Here is a 22641-nt window from a genome sequence, read left to right as displayed (position 1 = left end):
AATGTGGAGAAGATGATGTTCATTAAAATGAATTATAATCAATTCCTCCGCGGAGACATTGACCAGCAGCAATTGCCTCCACAAAGTACACAGGGAGCTGAGATGGTGGATTCCAGTGGGGACGAATTGATAATCTGTGAGGAGGGGGATGTACACGGTGATATATCGGAGGGTGAAGATGAGGTGGACATCTTGCCTCTGTAGAGCCAGTTTGTGCAAGGAGAGATTAATTGCTTCTTTTTTGGGGGGGGTCCAAACCAACCCGTCATATCAGTCACAGTCGTGTGGCAGACCCTGTCACTGAAATGATGGGTTGGTTAAAGTGTGCATGTCCTGTTTTGTTTATACAACATAAGGGTGGGTGGGAGGGCCCAAGGACAATTCCATCTTGCACCTCTTTTTTCTTTTCTTTTTCTTTGCATCATGTGCTGATTGGGGAGGGTTTTTTGGAAGGGACATCCTGCGTGACACTGCAGTGCCACTCCTAGATGGGCCCGGTGTTTGTGTCGGCCACTAGGGTCGCTAATCTTACTCACACAGTCAGCTACCTCATTGCGCCTCTTTTTTTCTTTGCGTCATGTGCTGTTTGGGGAGGGTTTTTTGGAAGGGACATCCTGCGTGACACTGCAGTGCCACTCCTAGATGGGCCCGGTGTTTGTGTCGGCCACTAGGGTCGCTAATCTTACTCACACAGCTACCTCATTGCGCCTCTTTTTTTCTTTGCGTCATGTGCTGTTTGGGGAGGGTTTTTTGGAAGGGACATCCTGCGTGACACTGCAGTGCCACTCCTAGATGGGCCCGGTGTTTGTGTCGGCCACTAGGGTCGCTAATCTTACTCACACAGCTACCTCATTGCGCCTCTTTTTTTCTTTGCGTCATGTGCTGTTTGGGGAGGGTTTTTTGGAAGGGACATCCTGCGTGACACTGCAGTGCCACTCCTAGATGGGCCCGGTGTTTGTGTCGGCCACTAGGGTCGCTAATCTTACTCACACAGCTACCTCATTGCGCCTCTTTTTTTCTTTGCGTCATGTGCTGTCTGGGGAGGGTTTTTTGGAAGGGCCATCCTGCGTGACACTGCAGTGCCACTCCTAGATGGGCCCGGTGTTTGTGTCGGCCACTAGGGTCGCTAATCTTACTCACACAGCTACCTCATTGCGCCTCTTTTTTTCTTTGCGTCATGTGCTGTTTGGGGAGGGTTTTTTGGAAGGGACATCCTGCGTGACACTGCAGTGCCACTCCTAGATGGGCCCGGTGTTTGTGTCGGCCACTAGGGTCGCTTATCTTACTCACACAGCGACCTCGGTGCAAATTTTAGGACTAAAAATAATATTGTGAGGTGTGAGGTATTCAGAATAGACTGAAAATGAGTGTAAATTATGGTTTTTGAGGTTAATAATACTTTGGGATCAAAATGACCCCCAAATTCTATGATTTAAGCTGTTTTTTAGTGTTTTTGGAAAAAAACACCCGAATCCAAAACACACCCGAATCCGACAAAAATAATTCGGTGAGGTTTTGCCAAAACGCGTTCGAACCCAAAACACGGCCGCGGAACCGAACCCAAAACCAAAACACAAAACCCGAAAAATTTCAGGCGCTCATCTCTACTGTGTACCCCCACAGCAATAGCGATGCATAGCCCCGCGCATCGCTATCGCTAGTGCTAGATTGCCACACATCTCTCCCCAGAGCTGCCCGTGAATACGGGCTTTAACACACCCACCTGTTTTTTGTGATGACTTCAGGCAACCTCTTATTTCTCCCAGGAATGTCCATGGTTGTCCGCTGCAGGCTCCATTGCAATTGACTTTGTAGGCAATAGCGGTGTCTGCATACAGTTAGGGCAACGCATGCATCATTAAGGGTTTCTAGACTTTTCAAACATCAGCTGCACAACCATCGGCATTGTGACCACATTTGAATCAATCCCTTTGTTCCACTATAAAACTGGCCATACACAGCACAATATTCATACAAACCAACTATCCATATAACTGTTCTGAACGATTATCGGTCAGCGTATCAACCTGAATGATAATCATTCACAGATTGAAATTGACTGAAAAATGGTCCAGATTGTTTGGTTTGTATGATCCAAAGACCGTTATTCAGCCAATTCCAGGCACTGAATGGAGATCTCTGCCATACATTTGTGCAGTATATGGAAGTGCTATGATTAGCAGGCTACTTCCCCTCATCCTTGGCTGATATTATGCCATCTATGACCAGCTTAACTTCTCAAACGTGTCCTCCCTGCTCTAGGACAACAACCTCTTTTCCTACTGCCTCACCTTACTTCCTGCTACCCTCTACACTGAAATCCATGCGCACAGCAACACCAAATGACCTTGACCTTTCTCCTATGACTTAAAGCATTCCACAGGTTTTCGCACACAGCATTCTGGGTCCCTATTGCAGTGTCATTGGGCACACAGCTCAATAAGGGATCTATTTACTAAGCCATGGAGAGAGATAAAGTGGATGGAGATAAAGTACCAGCTAACCAGCTCCTGTCATTTTTCAAACACAGCCTGTAACATGGCACTTAGGAGCTGATTGGCTGGTACTTTATCTCTGCTCACTTTGTCTTTCTCCATAGCTTAGTACATAGGGGGTGATTCAGATCTGATTGCTGGGCTGCTAATTTTGCTCTCCTGCGTTCGGATAGTCGCAGCCTCCAGGGGGAGTGTATATTCGCCGTGCAAGTGTGCGATCCCATGTGTACACTGAGATGATAAAATCCACTTTTGCAGTATGTGCGCAGCCCAGGACTTACTTCTCCAGTGTGATCACATCAGGTTGATCGGGGCCGGAGCCGACGTCAGACACACTCCCTGAAAACGCTTGGGCACGCCTGCGTTTTTCTGGACACTCCCAGTAAACGGTCAGTTACCACCCACAAAGGCTTCCTCCTGTCAATTACCTTGTGAACGCCCGTACAAACTGATTTTTCACACCATCCCATCGCTGACCAGCGATGCCCTTAGTTGCTCTGCAACGCGCATGCGCATTGCAGTGCATACACAGTTATGACCTGATCGCCTGCTGTGCAAAAACGCACAGCAGTGATCAGATCTGAATCACCCCCATAGACCCCTAAGCTACACAGGGTTTCTCAGCTATTATAGTGGTAGTTACAACATTAGCATAGAGTAGTGATATGAGTCTGTTAGCACACTAGTACAGTGCATACTTGCCTACCTGACCCTCTCCATGAGGGAGAAAATGCAATGCTCTGTTCCTGGACTTTCCTGGTAATGTATAATTGCCATCACCTGTGGTGAGCTAGTTAATTGATAAGAAAGGTGTTTCACCACAGGTGATGGCAATCATACATTACCAGGAAAGTCCAGGAACAGAGCATTTTCTCCCTCATGGAGAGGGTCAGGTAGGCAAGTATGGTGCAGTGGTTCTCAACCTCGGTCCTCAAGGCACACTAACAGTGCAGGTTTTAGTGATATCCAGGCTTCAGCACAGGTGACTTAATTAGTAGCTCAGTTGTTTTGATTTAACCATCTGTGCTGAAGCCTGGACATCACTAAAACCTGCACTGTTGGTGTGCCTTGAGGACCGCAGTTGGGAATGCTTGCACTAGTGCATAAAACTGTTTGCAAACACACCTCTATGTATGTGAAAGGTGTTGTGTGTGGGTTTTTTTTTTATTGCTTGTCACTGTTTCTCATGCACAGCCCCATACATCAAAGTATACCTGATAGAGAACGGAGCCTGCCTATCCAAGAAAAAGACTAGAACATCTAAGAAAACCTGGGACCCAGTGTATCAGCAAGTTCTCCTATTTGATGAAGGACCTCAGGGGAAGGTATTGCAGGTAAGTGCTCATTTGTGGCTCTTTTGGGGAAAGGAGGTAGATAAAGGGGTAGGGAGCGCATTACATGTGCTGTGGCTGCATCTGATGCTAAAATACAGTATTGGCTGGAGTCATTTATTGCATAACCACAAAACACCAAAATCAAGCGCTGTATCATACTATTATGGTACAAAGTGGGTAAACATAGAATTGCCTTAATTAATCAAATTATTTAGTAACATTCTGTATACAATAAAAAAAAGTTCAGAATGTTCCAATGAATTAACTATAACAGTGTAAATAACAGTAACTATATGGAGACAGTTTCCTGTAACAACGAGGGAAGAATAATTTGCAGCACAACTAAAAGAGTAGATATTAAGCATATTTAAATTGTGCCAGAATTTTGAATTACATATCCCACAGATCCACCAAGCTAATAGTTATTATCAAGACATTGGATCCCATACAATGAAAGACCAACGTATAGTATTCCTTAGTTAATCCTGCATATCCAGAAATAGGAGTTGCAGCAGTATCACATCTACAGCCATAAAGGATAAAAAGAGTGTTGTTAGTGGTCAGCTTATTTAGATTCTCTTCTCACATGGGTGGTCATTCCGAGTTGTTCGCTCGCTAGCTGCTTTTAGCAGCATTGCACACGCTAGGCAGCCGCCCTGTGGGAGTATATCTTAGCTTAGTAGAATAGCGAACGAAAGATTAGCAGTTCTGCTATTAAATATTTCCCTGCAGTTTCTGAGTAGCTCCAGACCTACTCCTAGACTGCGATAACCTCAGTCCGTTTAGTTCCTGGTTTGACATCACAAACACGCCCTGCGTTCGGCCAGCCACTCCCCCATTTCTCCAGCCACTCCTGCGTTTTAACCTGACACGCCTGCGTTTTTTAACACACTCCCGGAAAACACTCAGTTTCCACCCAGAAACACCCACTTCCTGTCAATCACTCACCGATCAGCAGAGCGACTGAAAAGCATCGCTCGGACCTGTGTAAAATTAGATAGTTTTGTGTGAAAATAATTAGGGCGTGCGCCCTGCGGCCCATGCGCATGGGCAGTTTTGCCCATTTTTAGCCTGATCGCTATTCTGCTAAAAACGGCAGCGAGCGAACAACTCGGAATGACCACCATGGTCTTTCTCATTCTTCTGTATACACTTTTGTCAGCTGCGTTAGATTTCTATAGCTGGCACAAATGGATCAAATAGTTATAGGGAACATGCTTCTCCTTCCTGGTCACCCTCCAGACCAAAATGTAATAAGTTACTGGTGTTATTTTGGTTCACAGATGCATTTATGTCTATTGTATCATCAGAAGTCACAATTCCAGCCCTCGGTCAGAATATGCCCAAGCATGCATTAAAATGATGACAAATTTGATGATACATGTCAGATTGTTTAGTTATTGACATGTATGTGCTTTCCATAGGTGATTGTATGGGGAGACTATGGCAGAATGGACCACAAATGTTTCATGGGGATGGCCCAGATCCTACTTGAAGAGCTTGATCTAAGTTCCTGTGTCACGGGGTGGTACAAACTCTTTCCAACTTCTTCACTGGCAGATTCCAGCATTGGTCCTCTCACCCGTCGACTATCACAGTCCTCACTGGAAAGTTCCACCAGTCCATCCTGCACTTAACATGTGGAGGAAGAAAGTTATGTTCCAATGTTCCCTCCTTTTCCTGAAGCAAAATCAATCACGTTCCTTATTATAGCACCAAACATACACTACAGGTTGGGTTGCAAATGCAACGTGTCTGTTTAGGGCTCTGGAAAAGGAGGGAGAATCAGTGAGGACCCCGAGCACAATAAGTACAATCCTTTCAATTAAACACTATTGTAAAAGGAAAATATATATATTCATCCCATAGACTGTTATATTTAATAGAAAATATACTACAGGTTAACCAAACAAAGACACTCCGAGCAGAATATACTCACCCCTTTGTTATTATTGTAACCTTGAAAGGGATGTGAGGCTGGCAAATGAGCTGCCTTGATGACCTTTACCCTGCTGGAGTAAATGTATACCAACATATATGTTATGTATGACAAAACTAAAATGAAGCACACTGAATAGCACATCAATGCCAAATCGTATTAAATTCCCAGAGTTATAGCACTCCCTTCCATTGCGGGTATCTGCTCCATCATGTTCTCCAATGTAGTGCCCTACCCTTGCCAAGGGACCATATAACTTTTAATTTCATACCACATATGCTCCCGAGGCAGGCAGAGAACTGGTGATATCATATATTTCATACAAAACTATATATACAACCAAGAATGCATTTACATATATCTATATTGCAGAATGATATTTTTTCAGGTATGTTTTTTTTTACTTTTTTTGTTTAAAATGGAATGTAGCATTTCAACGTGCAATTTTATTTCTGAGGTTGAACAAAAAGAATAGCAGAAAGACAAATAACTACAGCTCACCTATGCATTCTTTTTGAAGCACGGATAAGCATATTTTTTATATATACACCTATAACCGCATGTAGCTTTTTCTGTAATAACACTGCATCTAACTCATACATGTTTTTTATTATTTTTATTTTAAGTGCATTAATGATTTTTGCTGTGCTACACTTCTAAACACTTTAGTGGTAGGAAGATCTGTGGACTTCTTTTGCACAAAGATATTGTTTGTCGCAAACAATTGTGGACCATCTAGGAATTTAGAGTTTTATGTGCCAATAAGTCTGATAGTGCATTTGTAAGACTCGCAGTGCTAGTGGAAAGTGGAGACAGCATTATCTATTTGTCTATGAGCTATCCGTTAACCTACATATGCATAATTGCATATATATAATGAACAGTAAGCAAACTTGTAGCAACAGTCTTATTTCTTAAACAGTGTCTACTGTAATAACTCAGGGCTGCAATCTCTAGTGGACAAGCAGATGGAGAGAAGGTTACGCTTCTTCTGTAGCTTTGGGATTAGAGTCATTTATTTCTGAAGTGGTCTACATCCCTTCACTACAACCACACCACAAAGCCTGCTGGATGTGGTTTTCATGAAGAAGGAGGAATGGAGCCCTACATATGCCTTCAAAGACCAATACACGGACTGATAGGGAAACTACATAAGCGCTGCAAGTACTCAGCAAGGCTGTTTACACCAGCACGCAAGGCTAAAAGGTTTTCCAGAAGAGGTGCGATAGCCACACCAGTACGCAGTAAGTATCTTTACTGGCAGTTATGTGCAACTGTATTCCCGACAGTAACAAGAAGAAATATGTACTCTAGAACCAGTTTTTCTATCTGACAACCAAAGCAAAAAACGCTAGTGTGTCAACAGAATATAGAATATTGGGTATCTTACACCGTAGCTCAAGGACTCCATAAAAAGTACCTTTGTTGTAACAACATATCAGTAGTAGGGATTATCTGATGGGAAGATTTCAGTCGTCAAAATAATCTTTATAATTATATATAAAAAATGTAATTCTTATAATTATTTTGCACTTTAGTTATATTTAAGGATTTCTCAAAGCTTTATATGTACTGTGAAATTAATACATGGACCCTGCAGGAGAAATTCACAATGGCATATGTGGAAATAACATTTTGTCACATGATGATTTATGTATAGCATGATAGTAGCAGGTGTCCTACATACCCATCATAGACAGAAATAAAGATTTCCGGAGTTTACAGAAAAGATAAAGACTGGCTGCTCAACTGCCAAACTACAGAGCAGTCCTGTCCTTCCTCTACCCCAGAGACTCCAATGCTGCAGCATTATCACTTGTATGGAGACTGAGCTGATGAGACATTCTGTGCTTGTGCTGCTGTGGTTATTGATTGTCAGTGTCCAGAGTATTGTGTCTGTGGGGACTATTTACTAACAAAGTGCAAATGAGCAGAATCATTCTCAAACATCTGCTTTTATTGTCTAATGCAGTAAATGAATGCACTAGGTTAACACACCAGAGTTGCCATGTGCACTTTTGTAGTTCATTAACAACAACCCCCCTGTATGTTATAAAACTTGTTTCACTGTAGTTGGCACAATGGTTAGTTACTGTAATGTATAGGGGGAAAGTATATTTTAAAACCATATTTACTGTCCTGCCAGCATAACATTAGTACTTCTCAGCTGGTACAGTATGTGAATACAGATTTGCTGACTGCTAACACTGGTTCAGCTGTTATTTGCACATACAGTAAGGTGTAAATATGTACTCAGCAACTAGTTCTACCACTCTCTCATTCCAAGTCCCAGTGTGTCAGATGTTCACCTCAAATGAGCAGAATCTATGTCAGGCACATTCCAGAGTATGGGTAGGATCTGTATTTCCTGTGGACACTGGAATGTTGCAACCTACCAAAGGTGCTTTATAAAATACCACACCGCTATAGCCAATTTCTAGGTGGCCACTTCTCCTCCTGGAACGTATGCCTCACCAGTTAACGGTCATGCAGTATTGGAAAGCTTAAAGTTGGCTTATCAGCCCAGATAAGAGAGCTACAGAATATTTATAGATCTTATGTCCCTGAATAAAACAATATTCTGATATCTGTGCAATTGATAACATAATTAAAAAGTTATTGCTAATTTAGTTAGCAGGGTCATTGCTCCATTGGAATCTCTAGCTGGTACTCCACTCTAGGCCAAGGAAACACAAAATCTTCACCAATTATAATAGATCTATCAAGTGCTAACATCTCCAGCAGGGCTCTTTAGGTTGAGCCTGATGGGCTTGATTCAGATCCGGTCAGTATTGAATTTGGACACGGTGTACCAATGTCGGGTGACTGACAGTCTGCAGGGGGTGTCTCCTCAGCGTGACTTTTCTGTTTTGTAAGAGTGGGGAGACCAGGTTCTCAGTCTTACGATGGAGGTTTCTAGGCCTTAGCGACGGAGCTGCGGCAGCCAGTCTGTGTAACCACGTGGGTCACTCAGCCGGCTGATGGTGTTGCAGAGTGATCCGATGCTGCATCCTTGGACACAGCACTGAATCACACATGCATTCAGGAGGCGTCTGTTTATACCAGGCGCCTCCTGCTGCATTAGCGTATGTAAGCATCGCTGCTGCTCCCATGAAGCAGCAGATATGAATTCTCCTAATGAGAGCTTACAAGACAATGTAGGACGGTACAAACATGCAGAAAAAATGCGTTTTCTGTGCAAAATATGTTCTGCTACTATATTTTCTAGGCAGTTCTAGAAGAATAATGTAATTGTGAAATGTTAAAGAAAATGTATTTTCTTTACATGTTTGTGCACAGTATTAATAACATATGAAAGCTAAATGCTAAAACAATAAATGAATACTTGTCTACCTTAAGGGGTGTGCAAATTAATCTGGCCATGCTATTTTTTTGCTTATTAAGGAAATACACCAAATTAGTTAAATATGATTTATAATATAAACCACCTGTAGCTGCAATAACTAGTTTTATTAATTTTAGGGCTTTTTATTATTGTGGCTTTTTCCAGTTGTAGTGCACTTTTCGTTCAATACACCACTAGCTGCTTAATCTCTTTATAAGTCCTTGCCTGGTTTATCTAAACAAAGAACTAATCAATAGATTGACAGTTTGGGGTGTTTTATATTTTTGCCCTCATTTTATATTCCGTTTGGTAACAAAGATTCTTTCACTGGGAGAAAATTTGAAACACTAGATTTACTGACTTCACCCAAGTCATCAGTGTAACAAACAATCATTTAGATGTGCTTTCTGTCTGGCTCGCACATTTAAAATGACAAAATCTTACACCCTAAGTGATATAATGTACGATCCCGTGTATCAGACTGACATATTATGCACATTGTGTAGTGTGTACCCACTATCGCACTTTCCTGTCTGCCAACATCGGAGTCATCCCATCTGCTGTACTGCATGGCCGATGCGATGACCCAGTGCCCGACACCTTGCTGCTGAATGCGGCTAATAAACAATACATTACGTGATCATTCACGCTATATAGTTCAGTGTGTATAGCCGACTGACACCTAATCCCATCGGGCGTGATATCGGCCAACATACACATAGTTCTAGTGTGTACCCAGCCTTTACACTGTCAATTAATTTGCACACACCTGTAATACCAGTGTACACGTTATTGTAGAAATGTTGCTATTATTCTGCTAACAAATGGTGCCCTCCTCATCCCTTACACTGGTAAGAAAGATTTGTATTAGTATGAGAGACACTAAAATAAAATAGAAAAATTGCCTGTATGTAAACAGCAAAATTAGATTGTTGCAGCAACAAAGTGACCATATTTCAAATACCCTTTTACTGTACCTCACACCAAATCTGCTGCCTCAGATGGGCATAGTCCTAATAGTATCGCAGTATACGTACAGTATGTACTAAACAAAGGAGAATGCTCTGTAGGGCTTAACCTGACAAAGCAGAAACAATATGGCTTCAGTGCACAGTAGATTAGGGGGCTGATTTATCAAACCTACTAATGAGGACAATTGCAGGTTTTCTACACAACAACCAGTCAGATTATGGGCCAAATCCAGTTAGCCATGTTAATTGAATGGGGGTGAAAAAGGGTGGTAGCATGAGGCTATTTAATTCCAGTCCCTTTTAAGATCCTTTATAACGCCAATTAAATGAACGTGATAACGGGCAGTAACAGAGAATAATTTCACGGCCCTATGCACTAGCAGGGTTGCAGTACCCGTTAACACACTAATTATTGGGGATTTCTTTTCATGCTTGTTCAGGCTCAAAAGAAAATCCCCCATTACATGCAGCCTGCGGCTGCCTTTGGGGCTAATTGAATAGCCCCGGGTGATCAATTAGCCCATGGTAAATTACCAAGGCTAACTGAATTCTCCCCTATATCTATCATCTAGTACATTCTATTAAATGATAGCTAGGGTCTGATTTGTTGCTATGGTAATTGTCTTTACTTGTCCTCATTAGGTTTGATAAATCTCCCTGTAGGTCTTCCATTTATGTTACTGTACAATGATAGCTGAGCACCATAAGAGAACCATAGACAAATCCAAGAATCACAGGCATATTTTATCGCTGCATATTGAATAATACGCACATGCTATAACAAGTTCTTTCTATTGGCTGTATTACATTTCATGCCTGGATTTTTAAAATGTCACAGCTATCACTTACAAACATACCAAAAATCAGATACTGTTATCTTATGATGAAAGTAATAACAATGAACAGACTGTTCTATTGTGGTTTTTTCCTTTTGTCCTTTGTCTGTTTTAAATGCAGCTTTCTACAGTTTTTGTCTGTTTGTTTCAAGTATTGAGTCTATAGGATGGGATCTTAAAATGCATAATATGTTTACAACCCGAGACAGCAAAACAAGGGTATAACAAAAGGATTACAAATATATTGTTTCCAATTGTAAAGCGCAACGGAATTTTCTGCGCTACATAAGAAACTGTTAATAAATAAATAGATAATAGAATGCACTCTTTTAATGGTAAAAAACAGAGGTGTACACATACCCTTAATATAAATTTTCACATATAGAATTTGGCAGTTTTTTGTACAATATTTACCTATTTCATAAATATTGTGCCCACCTGTGAAAAGTAGTGCCATGAACTGGATTGTTACAAAATGGAGTAATTGTACAGAATTCTTCACTATAGATCATCAGTTACAGTATAATATACATTTTAATACAATTTTTTTTTTTTCATGTACAGGCTTATATGAATGTTTACTCTTATTTACATCAAAACAAAGATCAAAAAGATACTGGTAAGAATTCGGACTTTTGCCAAGAGAAGATAAATACAACTAGTTTTAATAAAGAGAAAATCTAGATTAAAATGTATAGCGTAACAGTTGTTTGATACTTACACACTGCAGTCAGAAGACAAGTGCAGTTTGCGTTCCATTAGTGTGTATGGCAATGGGGGTTATTCAGAGTTGGTAGCAGTTTTTGCTATCCTGGATCCTCTCGGGATGTGATTGCATAGTGACAGTCTGCGCGTGCTGTGAAAGGCTGTTTACGATTTAAGCAAACTTGGGTCCAACTCTGAATACCCCTCTTTATCCTTTTCCACTATAGAACAAGTAAGGCTTCATTTTGTATTTTCATAGTTTTTCTTTTTTTACCCATTGACATTGTAAATCTAAGCCTTTCCTTACCTATTACCCTAATTTTTCAGATGAGACTCATACGACTTTCAGAAGTTACTGAGTAAAGTGTACCCATCACTTGGAGGTAGAAAGCTGCCTATTAATTCACTAGGAACTAGTGACATCACTGTGGCTTTTGTGACTTAATTCTGTAAATTTGCCAACATTTGTTTTTTCAATTCACACTGCTGCCCCACCTTGAAGCACTCTAATGGCCTTAATGTTTGTTTTTTTGCAATGTTAATTCCAATTTTAATTTGTGCTGAAGGTGTATCGTGACTGGATTTCATTTTGCAATCACTGTGTCTGCCCCTGGAAATTAGAGACCGTTGGCATTTGTGGGCTGGATGCAGTGGTGCAAGTATAATTTTTTTCTTAGTGGTACTGATAGTTAAAATGGGTGTGGTCATGTGTCATGAGGGGGCATGGTCACACAAAACTAGGTGAGTTGATACATGACAATAGGGGCATGGCCACATTATGCCACACACCGTAATGCCAATTACACATTATGCCACACAATGTAATGCCTTACATATTATACCACACCCCCCGTAATGTCTATTACATATAATGCCACACACTGTTATGCCACTGACACTATTTTATGTCCCACACACAAAAATGCCCCTTATAAATGATGCACCAGTGGAGGGCTGATGGTACTGCGTACAACCACCAAATTTCCTAATGGTACTCCTTACCACCCCGTACCACCCTACTTTCAGCACTGGCTGGATGTCAGTAATCCTGGTGAATGCATAGGCTGAAAATGATTCCCATCTAGTCCAATTGATTTGCCTATTGCAACCACATACTTCAAAGGAAAATAAAAGTCAATTGAAAACAATGTATTAGTTTTGTAAACACATTCTACAACACATTTTCCTCCACAACTCAGTAGCCTGTCCATATCTAAACAGCTTCAGAATTGACTTGTCTTGAAAGTAGAAAAGGCTCATCATATATGACCTTGCTTCCACAGTACCTAACCCTGCTGATCTTGGTGATATTTGCTGTCTGTTCTAACAAGACCACCTTAAATTATAAAGGCATTACAGGTGCATATGCAATGGTGCATAACTCCCACAGCAGGAGGCCAACTGATGGTAGAAGCACATATTGTTTTGGATTCTCATTAAAACCTCCATATAGACTTTATAACTAATGCCTTGCAATTAAACTGAATGCAGGGAATAGAGAAGTAGCAACGTCTATTGCTTTTCACAGGTGCCTCATAAAATATCTGATATTCAGCAAAAAAAATAATAATAGTAGTTATGCAGTGTTTCTTTTTTACTGTGTCAGCAAAAAGATATGGAAAGGGAAGGAAAGGAGAAGGAGGGTGACCCAAACAGAGTATTGCAAAGGTAGTTGGACAATTACTGCTTACTCTTTTTTGAGAATAGACAATTTACTGTGACAAGTTGTGAGGCTGGACAAAAACTGTAGGAGTTGTATGTAATTGATAATGCTAGTTTGCCGCACTTGCTCAAAATTATTTCCTGAAGTAGAGTACATGTATTTTTTTTCTTGCTTTGGTTAAGAAAACAAGTAGAATCAATTGTCAGAACTGAAAGATGGTAACAGATTTTTGGATTTAAATATATATATATACATACCCTGCTGCCTTACGGAACCGACCGTGTATAAATCAGTTAATAGCCAAATAAAGCTTTAAAATCTTCACTGCTGCCAGAAATATAGTGATGTGAATTTATGGATATAAGAAAAGACTACAGTATGGCAGTTTATTTTCATACATTGCACCAGCAGTTTGCACAGCACAGTATGTTCTAGGACAGATTAACAAGGAAAACTAAAAACTTTAGTCCGCACAAGCAGTTCTAGCTGCCATACAGGCTGAAAAGCATCTCACCCATGTCACAAACCAGCGCCTTAACAACAAGAATAGAAATGAAGTAGCAAGAAACTTGAAGGTAGAGTTGATGCAGTCAATAAGGAAACCAGAAAAATGACAATCCCTGAACACAGTAAAAGGTTAGAAAATTATTCATATAGCTCTGAGTGACATGTACTGCCTCTTCTGCATACAGAAGTGCCCTCCTTTCTGGCTCACTGTTGAATGTCTGTAACGCTTTAATGCTCTGAATGTGGTGTCACAAAGTTTGATACCCGCTTCTATTTGTAACGCTTTATGTATGGCAAAAAATAAAATAAAATACATGTATATATTTAAAAAAAAAAAAAAAAAGGAAAAAAGATAAAAGACCAAGTATGTGACGGATAATGTTTGTACTACAGCAAATAAGAAATCGATTGTTTATGATAAAACGGGAAACCTGCATTTTCTACTTGTGCCCTGTAATGTTTTATAGATGTGGTCTTTCCTGTCAAATCCTAGTATTTTTGTGGTTTTCAAAGCAGCAGGACTGATGACAAAAAAAAAAAATGCACGATTTTTTTTTTGTAAAATATTCTCTGCAATTTTTGAAAGAGGAATAAAATGTGAGCACATTTGGATGGTCAGCTTGTAACGCATGTATTCTGGTACCCAGAGATTAATAAACCTAATTAAAACAAATTGCTTGTCTTCTGTCAGATGTGACCTGTTATGTATACTCATTGTTTGCTGGAAATCAAAATTGGAATAAAGAACAAGAAAATGCCATCAAGACAAAGCATAATACATTCTTAATTGGGTTAAATATTAATTTTTTTTTTCTCATTTACGCATAATGTATTTCCTAAATACTAATATATGTATTATTCCAGCCCCAGTCATATTATTGCTCTTACACTCTGCAAGCCATGCACAGAATAGAGGGCTGGATGTACTATAGTGGCACTTAGCATGCCGCTACAGCTCCTCCTACTTCGCCTCTTACTGAGGTGAAGCAGGAAGCAATACCAACAAGATGTGTTAACATCTCAGCCACCATTGTGAGTGCAATAAAAACTTCCCCCTTCAGAGATCCCTGCCAGAGCCACAGCGCACCAGCCTAATTCTGATGCAGTGTCTCACCTCTCACCGCAGCCATTGTAAGATCTACCATGTGCAGTCCTGACCCCAGCAGACACCACTACAGTATTTTCATTTATACATACTGAGGCTTGTTGTGTCAAATAGTGCTGATTATAGGACCATATCCAGAGTTGAACGCTGTGTGCTACATTCAGAGGGTCTGCACACATGCAACGGCTACGGTGCGCGACCCTTCACCACGCAATCGTCAGGCAACAGGTTTCGACGCAGTGTTGGGGGAAGGAGAGCAGGAAACGCAGGCATGCCATGGCCATGTTTGGGGCGGCCCGATGACATCGCCTGCGTTTCCTGTGAGTGGAAACATGGCTCTGGACCACATGCGCAGTGGTCTAACTCTGTCTGATGCGATAGCAACTGAATTGCGTTCGGAATCCTAGGGTGGAGTCAGACATGTTGGGCAGCCCCCCAGCATGTGAGTAGTATGGTTGCAGATTTTGCTGTGATTGTAAAATCTGTGACCAACTCTGAATAACCCTCAGAGTGCATTTGACCAACTCTTCTTACATCACCCCCAGAGTGTTGCAGTGCAGCTGTACAATAGAGGCCTTCATTTATCATGATCACCCCTTTATTACAAGGTCTAGTCACATTATTATGAACACCTGAAGCACCATGTTGTGCTGCCCATGATGGACCTACCTTACGAGTAGAGTGAGCAGAGACATTGGGGGTGATTCCGAGTTGTTCGCTCGCTAGCTGCTTTTAGCAGCATTGCACACGCTAAGCCGCCGCCCTCTGGGAGTGTATCTTAGCTTAGCAGAAGTGCGAACGAAAGATTAGCAGAATTGCGAATAGAAATTTCTTAGCAGTTTCTGAGTAGCTCCAGACTTACTCAGCCATTGCGACCAGCTCAGTCCTTTTCGTTCCTGGTTTGACGTCACAAACACACCCAGCGTTTGCCCAACCACTCCCCCGTTTCTCCAGCCACTCCTGCGTTTTGCAACTCCAATGCCTGCGTTTTTCCGCACACTCCCATAAAACGGCCAGTTTCCGCCCAGAAACACCGACTTCCTGTCAATCACACTACGATCAGCACAGCGATGAAAAAGCTTCGTTATGCCGTGAGTAAAATACCTAACTTTTGTGTAAAATAACTAAGCGCATGCGCTCTGCGAACCTTGCGCATGCGCAGCAAGCGACTAATCGCAGTATAGCGAAAATCGGCAACGAGCGAACAACTCGGAATGACCCCCATTAGCTGGAACAGGAAAATCAGCTTGAGAATATGCTTCTGAAATAGTCATCCGCAGCGACCTTGCCAGTGTCTGCTTATCAGCAGGCCATCCTCTCTTGTAAAATCCGAAGAGAATAAAGAGAGAATCTGTCTTTCTGATAGCACTGGTACGATGCACGTAGATCCTTAAGGCACGGACCACGTCCAATGATGCATCTCCCACAGAAAGGCCTGGTACCTGGAAAGCCGGGACTACAATTTCTTCATTATGGGCAGTACGGATGGTGTAATGGTTAGCATTACTGCCTCACAGCACTGAGGTCATGGGTTCGATTCCCACCATGGCCCTAACTGTGCGGAGTTTGTATATTCTCCCCGTACTTGCGTGGGTTTCCTCCCACAATCCAAAAATATACTGGTAGGTTAATTGGCTCCCAACAAAAAAATTAACACTAGCGTGAATGTGTCTGTGTGTACATGTGGTAGGGAATATAGATTGTAAGCTCCATTGGGGCAGGGACTGATGTGAATGGGCAAAAATATTCTCTGTAAAGCGCTGCGGAATATGTGTGCGCTATATAAATAACAGGCAATAATAATAAGGTGGAATTTAGACACCACCTTGGGAAGATACCCAGATCTAATACTGAGAACCGCTTTATCTGGATAAAAAAAATCAGAAATGGGGAACGACATGACAATGCCCCTAAATCAGACACTCTTCTAGCTGACGCCATGGCCAGTAGAAAGAGAACTTTAGCTGTCAACCATTTAAGATCCACTTTATTAAGTGGTTCAAATGGGGCAACTTGAAGGGCCTTTAGGACTAAATTTAAGTCCCAAGGCACTGTAGGAGGAACAAAAGGAGGTTGAATGCGCAGCATTCCCTGGAAAAAAGTACGCACATCCTGTAAATTGGCAATTTTCTTTTGGAACCATACAGTCAATGCTGACACTTGCACTCTCAAGGAAGCCACCTTCAAATCTTTTTCCATTCCTGCCTGAAGGAATGCTAAGACCCTGGAAACACTGAAAGACTTACTTATTAGGGGTATAATCAATTGCGGTCGAGAATTCGGCGTGAATTCGACCGTTTTTGGATTCGACAGGCGAAACCCTCCTGCCGGGATGCGAATTCGACATATTCAATAAATAACGGATTCGACAGTCCCGCTGTCGAAAAACGGACCAATTGACGAATAGTGGGCGGCCTGGATTCGACTTCATGGACATCACAAAAGTGTACAATAAATCCTGAAAAAAAATGCGTGGGGTGCCACCTCCTAAGCATAACCAGCCTCGGGCTCTTTGAGCCGGTCCTGGTTGTAAAAATACGGGGGGGGAAAAATGACAGGGGTTCCCCCGTATTTTAACAACCAGCACCGGGCTCTGCGTCTGGTCCTGGTGCAAAAAATACGGGGGACAAAAGACGTAGGGGTCCCCCGTATTTTTAACACCAGCCCCGGGCTCCACTAGCCAGAGATAATGCCACAGCCAGGGAACACTTTTATACCGGTCCCTGCGGCCGTGGCATTAAATCCCCAACTAGTCACCCCTGGCCGGGGTAGCCTGGAGGAGTGGGAACCCCTTAAATCAAGGGTTTCCCCCCTCCAGCCACCCAAGGGTCAGGGGTGAAGCCCGAGGCTGTCCCCCCCATCCAAGGGCGGCGGATGGGGGGCTGATAGCCTTTTGTGTAAAAAAAAAAGAATATTGTTTCTTGTAGCAGAACTACAAGTCCCAGCAAGCCTCCCCTGCAAGCTGGTACATGGAGAACCACAAGTACCAGCATGCGGGGGGGGGGGGGGGAATGAGCCCGCTGGTACCGGTAGTTCTACTACAAAAAAAATACCCAAATAAAAACAATACACAGACACCGTGACGCTATAACTATTACATACATGCACACCTACATACACACATACTTACCTATGTTGACACGAAGAGTCGGTCCCCTTCTCCACGTAGAATCCACGGGGTACCTGTAAAAATTATACTCACAACAATCCAGTGTAGATCGGTCCTCTTCTGTTTGTAATCCACGTACTTGGCAAAATTAAAAAAACGAAAAACACGATTCACGCACTGAAAGAGGTCCCATGTTTACACATGGGACCCCTTTCACCGACTGTCGGGAGCCCCCGTGAGTGCTGTCAAAGAGGGTCCCTTCAGCCAATCAGGGAGCGCCACGTCATGGCACTCTCCTGATTGGCTGTGCGCGCCTGAGCTGTCAGGCGGCGCACTCGAGATACAATGTAGTGCATAGGCACTCCATTGTATCAAATGGTGGGAACTTTGCAGTCAGCGGTAGACCGCAAGGTTATGTGGGGTCACTCTTGTGGTCTACCGCTGACCGCAAAGTTCCCACCATTGGATATAATGGAGCGCCTATGCGCTACATCGTATCTCGAGTGCGCCGCCTGACAGTTCAGGCGCGCACAGCCAATCAGGAGAGTGCCATGACGTGGCGCTTCCTGTTTGGCTGAAGGGACCCTCTTTGACAGCAGTCACGGGGGTCCAACCAGTCGGGGAAAGGGGTCCCATGTGTAAACATGGGACCCCTTTCAGTGCGTGGATCGTGTTTTTTGTTTTGTTACTTTGCCAAGTACGTGGATTACAAACAGAAGAGGACCGATCAACACTGGATTGTTGTGAGTATAATTTTATTTACAGGTACCCCATGGATTCTACGTGGAGAAGGGGACCGACTCTTCGTGTCAACATAGGTAAGTATGTATGCATGTTGGTGTGCATGTATGTAATAAAGTTATACTGTCACGGTGTCTGTGTATTGTTTTTTTCTCTGACGTCCTAGTGGATGCTGGGAACTCCATAAGGACCATGGGGAATAGCGGCTCCGCAGGAGACTGGGCACAACTAAAGAAAGCTTTAGGTCACCTGGTGTGCACTGGCTCCTCCCACTATGACCCTCCACCAAGCCTCAGTTAGATTTTGTGCCCGGCCGAGGTTGGATGCACACTAGGGGCTCTCCTGAGCTTCTAGAAAGAAAGTATAGAATTAGGTTTTTTATTTTCAGTGAGACCTGCTGGCAACAGGCTCACTGCAGCGAGGGACTAAGGGGAGAAGAAGCGAACCTGCCTGCTTGCAGCCAGCTTGGGCTTCTTAGGCTACTGGACACCATTAGCTCCAGAGGGATCGACCGCAGGCCCAGCCTTGGTGTTCGGTCCCGGAGCCGCGCCGCCGTCCCCCTTACAGAGCCAGAAGCAAGAAGAGGTCCGGAAAATCGGCGGCAGAAGACATCAGTCTTCACCAAGGTAGCGCACAGCACTGCAGCTGTGCGCCATTGCTCCTCATACACACTTCACACTCCGGTCACTGAGGGTGCAGGGCGCTTGGGGGGGGCGCCCTGAGCAGCAATAAAAACACCTTGGCTGGCAAAAATACCACAATATATAGCCCCAGAGGCTATATATGTGGTAAATACCCCTGCCAGAATCCAGAAAAAAGCGGGAGAAAAGTCAGCGAAAAAGGGGCGGAGCTATCTCCCTCAGACACACTGGCGCCATTTTCTCTTCACAGTGCAGCTGGAAGAAAGCTCCCCAGGCTCTCCCCTGTAGTTTTCAGGCTCAAAGGGTTAAAAAGAGAGGGGGGGCACTAAATTTAGGCGCAATATTATATATACAAGCAGCTATTGGGGAAATTTCACTCAGTTATAGTGTTAATCCCCACATTATATAGCGCTCTGGTGTGTGCTGGCATACTCTCTCTCTGTCTCCCCAAAGGGCTTTGTGGGGTCCTGTCCTCAGTCAGAGCATTCCCTGTGTGTGTGCGGTGTGTCGGTACAGCTGTGTCGACATGTTTAATGAGGAGGCTTATATGGTGACGGAGCAGATGCCGATAAATGTGATGTCGCCCCCTGTGGGGCCGACACCAGAGTGGATGGTTAGGTGAAAGGTATTAACCGACAGTGTCAACTCCTTACATAAAAGGGTGGATGACGTAACAGCTGTGGGACAGCCGGCTTCTCAGTCCGCGCCTGCCCAGGCGTCTCAAAGGCCATCAGGGGCTCAAAAACGCCCGCTCACTCAGATGGCAGACACAGATGTCGACACGGAGTCTGACTCCAGTGTCGACGAGGTTGAGACATATACACAATCCACTAGGAACATCCGTGACTTGATCCCGGCAATAAAAAATGGGTTACACATTTCTGACATTAACCCAAGTACCACTAAAAAAGGGTTTTATGTTTGGGGAGAAAAAGCAGGCAGTGTTTTGTTCCCCCATCAGATGAATGAATGAAGTGTGTGAAAAGCGTGTGTTCCCCCCGATAAGAAACTGGTAATTTCTAAAAAGTTACTGATGGCGTACCCTTTCCCGCCAGAGGATAAGTTACGCTGGGAGATATCCCCTAGGGTGGATAAGGCGCTCACACGGTTGTCAAAAAAGGTGGCACTGCCGTCTTAGGATACGGCCACTTTGAAGGTACCTGCTGATAAAAAGCAGGAGGCTATCCTGAAGTCTGTATTTACACACTCAGGTACTAGACTGAGACCTGCAGATCGTGCTGCTGCAGCGTGGTCGGTGACCCTGTCAAACATGAGAACATATTAAAGACGTCGTCTTATATTTGAGGGATGCACAGAGGGATATTTTGCCGGCTGGCATCCAAAATTAATGTAATGTCCATTCTGTCAGGAGGGTATTAGAGACCTGTCACTGGACAGGTGATGCTGACTTTAAAAGGCGCATAGAGACTCTGCCTTATAAGGGTGAGGAATTATTTGGGGATGGTCTCTGGGACCTCGTATCCATTACCTCAGGTTTCCTCACAGACTAAGAAAGCACTGTATTATCAGGTACAGTCCTTTCGGCTTCAGAAAAGCAAGCGGGTCAAAGGCGCTTCCTTTCTGTACAGAGACATGGGAAGAGGGAAAAAGCTGCACCAGTCAGCCTGTTCCCAGAATCAAAATTCTTCTCTCGCTTCCTCTGAGTCCACAGCATGACGCGGGGGCTCCACAGGTGTAGCCAGGTACGGTGGGGGGCCGTCTCAAAAATTTCAGCGATCAGTGGGCTCGCTCACAGGTGGATCCCTGTTTCATTCAAGTAGTATGTCAGGGGTACAAGCTGGAATTCGAGATGTCTCCCCCCCGCCGTTTCCTCAAATATGCCTTGCCGACAACTCCCTCAGGCAGGGAGGCTGCGCTAGAGGCAATTAATAAGCTGTATTCCCAGCAGGTAATACTCAAGGTGCCCCTACTTCAACAAGGACGGGGTTACTATTCCACACGGTTTGGGGTACCGAAACCGCATGGTTCGGTGTGACCCATTTTATATTTAAAATCCTTGAACACATACATAAAAAAATTCAAGTTCAAGATGGAATCGCTCAGGGCGGTTATTGCAAGCCTGGACGAGGGGGATTACATGGGATCCCGGGACATCAAGGATGCTTACCTGCATGTCCCCATTTACCATTCTCGCCAGGAGTACCTCAGATTTGTGGTACAGGATTACCATTACCAAGTCCAGACACTGCCGTTTGGACTGTACATGGCACCGAGGGTGTTTACCAAGGTAATGGCCGAAATGATGATACTCCTTCGAAAAAAGGGATTTTTAATTATCCCGTACTTGGACAATCTCCTTATAAGGGCAAGGTCCAAGGAGCAGTTGCTAGTCGGGGTAGCACTATTTTGGAAAGTGCTACAACAGCACGGTTGGACTCTAAACAGTCCAAAGTCACAGCTGGTTCCTACGACACGTCTACTGTTCCTGGGGATGGTTCTGGACACAGAACAGAAATAAGTGTTTCTCCCGGAGGAGAAAGCCAAGGAGCTGTCATCTCTAGTCAGAGACCTCCTGAAGCCAAAACAGGTATCGGTGCATCATTGCACGCGAGTCCTGGGAAAAAATGGTAGCTTCCTACGAAGCAATCCCATTCGGCAGGTTCCATGCAAGAACTTTTCAGTGGGACCTGTTGGACAAGTGGTCCGGATCACAGCTTCAGATGCATCGGCTGATAACCCTGTCTTCAAGGACCAGGGTATCTCTACTGTGGTGGCTGCAGAGTGCCCATCTTCAAGAGGGCCGCAGGTTCGGCATACAGGACTAGGTCCTAGTGACCATGGATGCCAGCCTTTGAGGCTGGGGGGCAGTCACACAGGGAAAAAACTTCCAGGGACTTTGGTCAAGTCAGGTGACTTCCCTACACATAAATATTCTGGAACTGAGGGCCATTTACAATGCCCTGAGTCAGGCAAGGCCTCTGCTTCAAAACCAGCCGGTACTGATCCAATCAGACAACATCACGGCAGTCGCCCATGTAAACCAACGGGGCGGCACAAGAAGCAGGATGGCGATGGCAGAAGCCACAAGGATTCTCCGATGGGCGGAAAATCATGTGTTAACACTATCACCAGTATTCATTCCCGGAGTGGACGACTGGGAAGCAGATCTTCTCAGCAGACACGACCTCCACCCGGGAGAGTGGGGATTTCATCCAGAAGTCTTCCAAAGGATTGTACACCATTGGGAAAGGCCACAGGTGGACATGATGGCGTCCCGCCTCAACAAAA

At 43.7% G+C, this 22641-nt stretch overlaps 1 protein-coding gene across 3 annotated transcripts in view; it reads left to right on the top strand.

The window, feature by feature from the left end:
* The window catches only part of RIMS3 (regulating synaptic membrane exocytosis 3), a 249965-nt gene extending 235496 nt beyond the window's left edge, over window positions 1–14469 (top strand). For 2 of the 3 annotated variants that reach the window (XM_063954211.1, XM_063954212.1), the window contains exons 6-7: window positions 3690–3829; window positions 5254–14469. In XM_063954211.1, coding sequence (XP_063810281.1) covers window positions 3690–3829; window positions 5254–5466 — 353 coding nt within the window. In that variant the 3' untranslated portion in view covers window positions 5467–14469. The remainder of the gene's footprint in view (window positions 1–3689; window positions 3830–5253) is intronic. The other variant, XR_010229178.1, reaches the window with a different exon arrangement.
* The last annotated feature ends 8172 nt before the right edge of the window (window positions 14470–22641 follow it).

The sequence above is a fragment of the Pseudophryne corroboree genome, chromosome 2, assembly GCF_028390025.1.
Source record: "Pseudophryne corroboree isolate aPseCor3 chromosome 2, aPseCor3.hap2, whole genome shotgun sequence".
Lineage (NCBI taxonomy): Eukaryota > Metazoa > Chordata > Amphibia > Anura > Myobatrachidae > Pseudophryne > Pseudophryne corroboree.
Note: the sequence above shows the minus strand (reverse complement) of the source record. Positions and strands in the feature narration are given on the sequence as shown.